This window comes from Trachinotus anak, unplaced genomic scaffold, assembly GCF_046630095.1.
Source record: "Trachinotus anak isolate AG129_WGS33_773 ecotype Australia unplaced genomic scaffold, CSIRO_AGI_Tana_v1 ptg000014l, whole genome shotgun sequence".
Lineage (NCBI taxonomy): Eukaryota > Metazoa > Chordata > Actinopteri > Carangiformes > Carangidae > Trachinotus > Trachinotus anak.
Window position 1 is genome coordinate 1027408 of NW_027273865.1, and position 8806 is coordinate 1036213.

At 39.8% G+C, this 8806-nt stretch overlaps 1 protein-coding gene and 3 non-coding genes across 4 annotated transcripts; all 4 read right to left on the reverse strand.

The window, feature by feature from the left end:
• Positions 1-136: 136 nt before the first annotated feature.
• On the reverse strand, positions 137-6184 carry rps3 (ribosomal protein S3). Its single transcript, XM_071496266.1, has 7 exons — positions 6027-6184; positions 4882-5012; positions 4290-4383; positions 2836-2930; positions 1425-1612; positions 998-1201; positions 137-212 (listed from the first exon to the last, which is right to left on the reverse strand). Exons 1-6 carry the CDS (start codon positions 6054-6056, stop codon positions 1002-1004), a joined length of 738 nt encoding a protein of 245 aa, XP_071352367.1. The 5' UTR covers positions 6057-6184; the 3' UTR covers positions 137-212; positions 998-1001.
• Positions 540-689, reverse strand: LOC139632485 (small nucleolar RNA SNORD15). Its single transcript, XR_011693570.1, has one exon. It is a non-coding gene; the product is annotated as a small nucleolar RNA SNORD15 (small nucleolar RNA).
• On the reverse strand, positions 1959-2108 carry LOC139632486 (small nucleolar RNA SNORD15). Its single transcript, XR_011693571.1, has one exon. It is a non-coding gene; the product is annotated as a small nucleolar RNA SNORD15 (small nucleolar RNA).
• Positions 3194-3343, reverse strand: LOC139632487 (small nucleolar RNA SNORD15). Its single transcript, XR_011693572.1, has one exon. It is a non-coding gene; the product is annotated as a small nucleolar RNA SNORD15 (small nucleolar RNA).
• Positions 6185-8806: the final 2622 nt, after the last annotated feature.

An 8806-nucleotide genomic window follows, 5' to 3' on the forward strand; every position in this document is an offset into this window, starting at 1 on the left:
TCTGGTGTAGAACTCAACAATGAGCCTCATATTTAATTCACATCTGATGGACTGGCAAACTTTGTTGTTTCTTAACTTTTCCTGGGTTTTCAAGACTTCACATCATGAGTAACAAAGTGACCACAACATGCTGAAGTGTATTTCCAGATTTTATTGTTTTTGTACACAAAAAACACAGGGTCTTGCTTCCATGTGGTGGAACGGTTGAAGACCTGTAAAAACAAAAACAATCATTTAAAAACCGGCATCAAACACTTGTGTAAAACTTTGTTTTCTTGATAACAAAATCAGTTAACGGTTTAATTTTTTTTAAAGTTACGTTTGATCAGCAGGTTCGTGAAACAGTTTTCTGTGTAATTTCTGGCTTCAAGATATAAACTCAACACTTGTTTCTCTAATGTGGCTTAATCTACAGCCTTTACTTATTGCAACTATAAACACTTTGCTCTGGAGATGATCAGATCTTCACAGAAACCGTCAGATTCTCTACATTCACTTTTCCACAGGGCAGCTAAAACAATGCGTTTGTACTGTTCAACCCTTCTCAGACAAATGCCTCGATGTCTTCAACCGAAAAGGACTCCCTGCTCTGAGGAACTGGAACAGAACCACAGAACGTGGACCTGAACCAGTAACCACCAGAACCAGACTGAGCTCTGTTCCGACTCGTCATCGTATCATCACTGAAGGGACGAAAACTAAGACTATAACTTGCTTTTATTTTTAAAATCTGATAAGGCACAGATATGCACAAATTAAGTGAAATCAATGATTTATCAATCAGCACTGCCTACATCCCTATCCCAGCCTCGAGTATTTAGTGAGTGGATCAGAGTTTCACATATTAAAGCATCCAGTTCACTACCATCATGAAAAACACAGTTCCAGCTTTGGTCCAAACTTCTGTGCCATTAAACTGTGCAGAGGCAACTTTGGTTAACTGCCTCTTGACATCATAAACCCAGCCTGCTGGTGATGGGACCCTGCTGTCTCTTACCCTCTTATGCAGTGGGGACAGGTGCTCCCTGGGGCATGACAGGGACCTCTGGCTTGGCCCCCTTCTGCTCAGACATGGGTGTGGTGGGCAGGGTCTCCTCTTTGGGCTCCACAATGCTGACGTGGTCAGGCAGGGGCTTCTTGGGGCCAATCTTACCACTGGGGTCCCATGGCAACATGATCTTCACCTTGATGCCCAGCACACCTGAGGGTGACCAACAAGCTCAACCAATGACATGTACTGGCACCAACAAAAGCAAAGCTTTGAAGTGGAGCCTGAATCAAAATGCATCATCCCCACAACACTTGTGGACCAGGCCGGCATACTGCCAATGAGACTGAGCACAACACCCTCCAAAACAACACCAAAATAAACAGCTGTTATTTCTTTAACATTGCTGCTCTGTCCTTGCTGGATGTATACTCACCCTGCCTTAGCAGGACGTGGCGGACTGCTGTGTCGACGTAATAGTTGACGGGGTCTCCGCTGTGGATCATCAGGCCATCCACAAACTTCATGGACTTAGCCCTCTGACCCCTCAGCTTACCGGACACAACAACCTCGCAGCCCTTGGCACCGCTCTCCATGATGAACCTCAGAACACCATAGCATGCTCTGAAAGAGTGGCGAGGTGAGAAAAGTGTTAATATGAAGCTATTCACTAAGAATTATAGTAAATGTTTTAAGTGTGTGTTGAGAATGTTTACAGCACTGACGGGAGATGACAGTCTAAGATGGGTTTAAATGTTAACTGAATGCTGTAAAAGCAGGTTTGAATTGACAACTTGCAGTTTATTAAATTTAGCTTTGTTTATAGTGATTTAGTTATTTAATGCAAGCAGAACCAGCTTGCCTGGTTAGCCTCTTTGCATGTTGTTGACAGATCTTTAAAGACAATTACTTGTCATTCTCCCACTGTGTTACTTTAAGCAGCTAAAACAATGTGTTTGTACTGTTCAACCCTTCTCAGACAAATGCCTCGATGTCTTCAACCGAAAAGGACTCCCTGCTCTGAGGAACTGGAACAGAACCACAGAACGTGGACCTGAACCAGTAACCACCAGAACCAGACTGAGCTCTGTTCCGACTCGTCATCGTATCATCACTGAAGGGATGAAAACTCATCTGACAAACATTATGTCACTTCTGTGAAGGCCAGTTATACTTGATTATACATGTCTGACTTTCTTCTTAGTGTTTCCGATTTTTTTGTATTATGAAATTAAAAAAAAAAAAAAGTGCCTGGTTACTGATATTACAATGATATTCTCAATTTGTGGACAAACCACATTTTGTTTATATGTTTTTCAAACACCAACCCAAAAACTACATCACTACTTAGGGCTGTTGAATGAAACTAAAACTTCACACATTAAATATCCAGTTCACTACCATCATGGCAAAAAGTGTTCTATAAGCTTTAGCTGAAGTAAGAGATAATTCTTTCTCCAACCTGCTTCAGTGTTTCCTAAATCATTAGAAAGCTGTAGAAGAAAACACTAGCAGACAACAGTCCTTGCTGTCTTCATGTGCTGCATAATTGTTTAAGCCAAGACTTGTATTTGCATTTTATGCAAAAGTCAGCTACAATGTAGCTGCAACTCCTGTGTGTAAGCTTTAAAACTGTGCCCTGCCCTGCCCTGCCCTGCCCTTATGAATTCTGAAACTGGACTAAAGCTGTGAAGGAATCCATCGCAGTGAGGAGAGTCTTCTTGCTGAATTTTCTAAACAGTTACATAATTGAAGCCGATTCAGTGGCAGGATAAAGAAATAAGAAAGAGCTGTGACAATAAAGCCAGAGCAGGTAGATAGTGAGTTTCTTGTACAACACTGCTTACCTACGAACAGCCAGGCCTCCCAGCAGCTTGTAGCGCAGAGACTCTGCCTGAGCGATGGCACACAGACCACGAGTGGCAACTTTCTCGGCATACAGCTAACAGAGGGGGGAGACGGTTCAGTTAGTCGGACATCATACATGCAGTCAATGTTAAACTATGGCTCATGAACTCACTAATGAGTCAGGGAACCACTGTGTTCTCAGTTCATTGGATTAAATGCAGATACATGAATTTAGTTTTGCCTTGATTTCACATGCAATCTGCTTTGAGAGGATATGCAGTCAACATCACTACTACTGTTAGGAGTGTTAAACTCCTGGCTATTTTAGGAAATGCAGTTCACTCCTGGTGCTTTGACCCTTCTCAGACAAATGCCTCTGTGTCTTCACATGAAAAGGACTCCCTGATCTGAGGAACTGGAACAGAACCACAGAACGTGGACCTGAACCAGTAACCAGCAGAAACAGACTGAGTCCTGTTCTGTCTCGTCATCGTTTCATCACTGAAGGGAGGACAATTCAGATTCAGGAGCCTCTGCACCTGCTTTCATCATATTAACTCAAGAAAATGTGTCTTAATATTTCACTACAGTTAGTGTTTGTATTGGTGGTACATATATCAACTCTGGTCATATGTTGACTAGCTAAATGGTTTAGAAAAAATGGCAGATGAAATGCATGAAAGTGGAGCATTTTAATCAGTTTAAACTTCAACGCAGCGTAGGCTGACAAAGACCAAGACTATACCATTTGCTAGATCACTGCACTATAGCAAGGATATACAAACCTTAAAGTGATAGTTTGGGTTTTTGGGTGCGTTACCTGCAGTAGATTCAGATCAGCGTGCTGCAGCACTTTTCTTTGGTGTTACATATTTTCAACTGCTTAATGACCATATTCCTTTGGACAAGTGCAGCTATAGGGCTCATATTTCACCGCAGCCACAGATCAGCTGAGTGAATCACAAAAAGCTAAACTTCTTTGTTTGAAGATAAAGCGCTGAAAATATTCTAAATGAAGCAAGCATTTAAATGCATTTTGGATTGTTTCGATGGGCGGCTTTTAAAAGTGTCTAAAACTGTTTTTTTTCTGCCGACCATGTCCACAGCAGCACATGGCTCTGCTTCTGCCTGCTTCTCTAAACTGGCAGCACACTGATCAGAATCTACTGCAGGTAACACACTGACTATGCATGACTACCACACACAACCCCACATCTAATAACTCAAACTGTTGCTTTAACATATACTAATTAAAAAAAAAAAAATGCATACATTTGAATGCCATTTTCGCATCGTTCAGTGCTGTAGATTGTTGCATTAATAGCTGAGTAACCAATTATAAATATCAACAGCATGGATTTATTTTTCTGCATTGAGGATCAATAGATAAAAAGCTATACCACAATACTGTAATGTTTTCCCTCTGCATTCATATTCATCCTGGATCCCTTACCTCCACGCTGCCCTCAGGGAAGCCAAACCTCTTCTGGACCACAGCGGTCAGCTCTCTGATCCGACGGCCCTTCTCTCCCAGAACATTCTGGGTCCTAAAGACAGTTTAAGACATTTAGGATTACACTATATTCCAGGGCAAAACAAACAAAAAAACAACAGTTGTCAACAGCATCCCATAATTATAGGCTTTGGCTGAAGTGAGGTGTCCTTATTTGTTTTATTTCCAGGCCCTCTTAGTAAGAAGTGCAAAGCTGGACTAACAGCTTTCAGGGAAAAAATGATTTTCCAATCATAATTATGACTTGGAAGTTGATGTGAACACTATTTAGAGGACAGAGCCTCATAATTATAATAACTCTGAAATAACATGAACACAGTGGTCTGGCCGTGATCCTACAATATTAACATCTTTAGCAGACAAGCACATCTGTAAAGTGAATTCTAGACAAATATGCAACACAGTTTGGTTTAAAATCAGTGTTACTTAATGTTTCATTATTCAAACCTGAAATCATTAGTACAAGCAGCTTGCAGCATCTCTGCTAGTGCAAACAACTTGTCTACAACAACCTCAACGTTTCGACACTGACCTTGTAGCCAGGATGATGATCTCAGTCCTGGTTGGAGTCACACGCACCTCCACGCCAGAGTAGCCATCCTCAGCAAGCTCGCGAGTCAGGAACTCGTTCAGCTCGGCCTTGAAGATACCGTCTGAGACGAACTAAGGACAGAGAACAGGGTCAGATTCAGAATGAAACAGCTGACCGGCACCTACAAGAAAAACATGGGACTCTGCAGTTTTAAATGACGTGAGCTAGTTGTAATGAGCTTTAATTATCTAGTTTTTAAACAGAAAATCCAGCCTGAAGCACAACTCGTGTCCTCTTTAAATTCTGGTAGACTGATTTCGATTCTGAACATCTCAAGCCTGTAATGACAAACTTTGGAGATGCTTCACAGACAGTGAATGAGACAAAACGACAGCAGTAATATATTTGTGCTGTGGCAGCCAACAATGATAAAATAAGTAGAAGAGCACTCAAACTGTCAGTTAACCTACACATGTATCACCGCTAATCGAAGCACCCAGGTTCAGGGATGTCTAGAATTTCTTAATTTACCAAAACACAGGGGCCGGCCCGGTCTATTTAATGCACTTTTTTAACGCCAATAAACCGAAGTAAAATGCTACTGTCGGCCTCGGTAAGTTTCTATCATTTTTGTATACTCTACAATGACCTTTGCAGCTGTTACAGATAAAACACTACTAATACACATTAGTCTTTATTAACTAAACGTGATAATTATCTGCCGGTTTATCGGGGGTAAGAGGCTCCTCTAGAGTCTCCGTTCATTTGGACCGTGAAGCTAACTCGCCAGCTAACCCACATTAGGAGACGTAAAGCCAGCTACAGAGACGAGCAGCGATATTTCACAGTGGTTGACGTTTAGCAAAGTTGCCATATACACAACCCGCCCGACAGTTTCAACGGGGCCTCATGTCTGTGGGTCCCGGGTTGAAACTCATTACCGGCCGCTGTGGACAGAGCCATGCTAGCGAGCCAAGTGAGGAGGTCGTTGCGGCAGCATCTGTTTTAATCCTCCCGATCCGGAGGTGCACAAGCTCGACTAACACCGGAACGAACACGAAATATTGGTATTTTAACTGACATGACACAATTTCTAGAGAAACTCACTGTCTCCGTGGGTAAAAGGCGGATAAAACAGTGCTAACCTTCCTCTTCTTGGAGATTTGCACCGCCATCTTCAATAGGCCGTAGACAGGAAAGGACCGCAAGCAGACGCGGAAATGCTTTTATACCAAAATATCTAACTTCCGGTGATGTATGTTCGGCTTGCTGCTGGGAATTGTAGTTAAAAATAAAAAAGATTCCCTCATCGGTCCTCAAGCAGGGAAGTGTTGCTGTTTCCCCCCATCGGCTGTATCTCACAGAAAAACCAGGGGCGTGAAGTAACTAAGTACATTTACAGTAGTACAAATTAGGTACTTATCTAAATGAATATTCGTCTGCTACTTTATACTTCTGCTCCACGACATTTCCGCGGGGAATAGTCTACATTTTACTCCACTACAATTTTTTGAAAGCTTTAGTTACTTGTTACTTTACAAATCACAAGTTTTAGACACAAAATATGTTAAGAGTTTATAAAATGTAATGTTGTCTTCTCGATTAAACTACCCAAAAGAAGCTGATTACATTAGATAGTTTAATAGATTATTGATGTTGATTGACAGAAGATTAATTGGCATCTATTTTGATAGCTGTTGAAGTCAGTTTTCATGCAAAGGTGATTTCTCAGATGGGAGAATTTGCTGCTGTTCCTTTAATCGATTTTTAACAATTTAATTATTATTATTATGATTATTTTTATTAATTTAGAGGTTTGAACAATTAGCACAATTTCACCCTGATTAAAGTGATTCTACAGGTAATTGTGTTTCTCCCTATTCTCCCTAAACAATTAATCGATATACTAATCAGAAGATTAATCCAGAAAGTGGGTGTGGGGGTGGGGGCTGAAAAATGAGGTCCACCTCAGCCACCTACTGCTGCCTGTACATGCATGCATCAATAATAATGTATTAATTAGATAATAACACTTCATTACTCACAGTAATGTATATTAAGCATAATAGCTTGGGGGTAGCACTGTTGTGTTACAACAACAAGTTGTTGGAGCTACAGGTATGAACGCCACTTGGGCTGGAATAATAGGAATATATACAATAATATAAGAGAAAATAAGTATTTTACTTTTAATATCTATCTCTACACAGACTGACTATATTTCTATACTTAATATTTTCATTTTGCATCTCTTTTGTATTGTCCACTTTGCTGCTATAGCACTGCAAATTGCCCCACTGTGGGACTAAGATCTGATCTGATCTGATCTGATCTTAGGCCTGGCTATCACAAAGGAATACTTTGCTCTTCTGCTTTTGGTTGTGTTATTTTGAAAGTTTTACTGGATATTGGTATGGTTAGTAGAATAAATGTTAGTGCCCTCTAGCGGCCACATGGCACAACTACAATAATAAATTCATGATTGACATGTTCACATCACAATATTTTTTATGTTTATAACGTTCAATTCATTTCAAGTTACAAATAACATAACTACTGTTTAGGCACAATTTTATTTAGGGGCTGATAATCCCATATAAAATCACCAGTGTTTTCTGGTCACAAAGAACAATCATACCAAGACATCTGGTAAAGATATTATAATATAATAAAACTAAAACAAAAAATATTCATGAAATTATTATATATTTTCTCCTTGGTGATCAAGATAAATAATGAAAATAATTTTTGTACTTGTCATTATTTTTTAATAATGTTAGTAATTTTATTATGGGAATGTTAGTATTTGAACTACAGCCGATCCAAGCAGCATGTGCAGCAGGGAGGCACAAAGCCAGTTGAGCACATCGACCTATCTACCTGTCTGTTACCCAGTCACACACCTAAACTCTAAACTGATCATCAAAGCATTGATCCCTGACAAACTTCTTTATTATTTAACAAACAGTCCTTAAAACAGACGTTTGTTCTTCACCAGTTTTCTCACCTTATTAAAATCCAAAACTCTGACCAGAGCAGATACGTTTTTAATTCTTCACTCTGATGTGTCTTACCTCTTAATCTTAAATTCCTGCATTTTGTGGCCCCAAGACATCTCTTCATAATGTGGATCTCAGTCATTTTGGTTTGTTTTCTTATCTCCAGCATGTGCACAGATCTCACAGTGACTTTTGTTCTGAAAACTGTCAGTTTGAATCCTTGCACCAGGTAGTGCATTTCACTCAACCTTCAACAAATATCACCCTGTATATGTTTAATCCGTTTCTATACATACCAATGCACCTAGAGGAGTAAAGAAGCCCTGAAGTTTCTCGATTGTCTTATTTAGAAAGGTATCACCACAAGTACTGTTTGGAATTGTTTCTGTCTTGATACTAGAGGAAATGGCTGTTGAAAATAACTTTGTGCTTCCTGCAGAGTCATGCATCAGAGTGATGCCTCGTGCCTCTTCTAAATATTCTGCCTAAAAAATATATTCCTATTTCATGTCTGCAAAATCTTAAATATATTTATTGAACAAATACTGTATGAAATGTAACTGTCTTCCAGTCCAAAACCTTTATTGATCATTTACAGCAGGATTTGCTTCAGACAATGATGCTCCACAATAACATACGAAACAAAAGTTCAATTCATGTATTAAAGTGTGCAGCAATAGTTTCAAGTTTGTCCTGTCCATGTCCTTCCTCTGTGTACACACATTACAGTAACATGGATTTTACTTTAGATGTAATTCATGTGCTCATTAAGTTGGTGCAACTTTAAAGTTGATTTAACTCTGAAACTGAGGTGGTGCTTCTGTTTCATCGCTACCAATCATTTGAAGAAATGCTCCTCAAATCAGTCTAAACAGAATTAATCACTGTTTAATCACCCAAGAGAAGTACTGAACAGTATTGGAAAA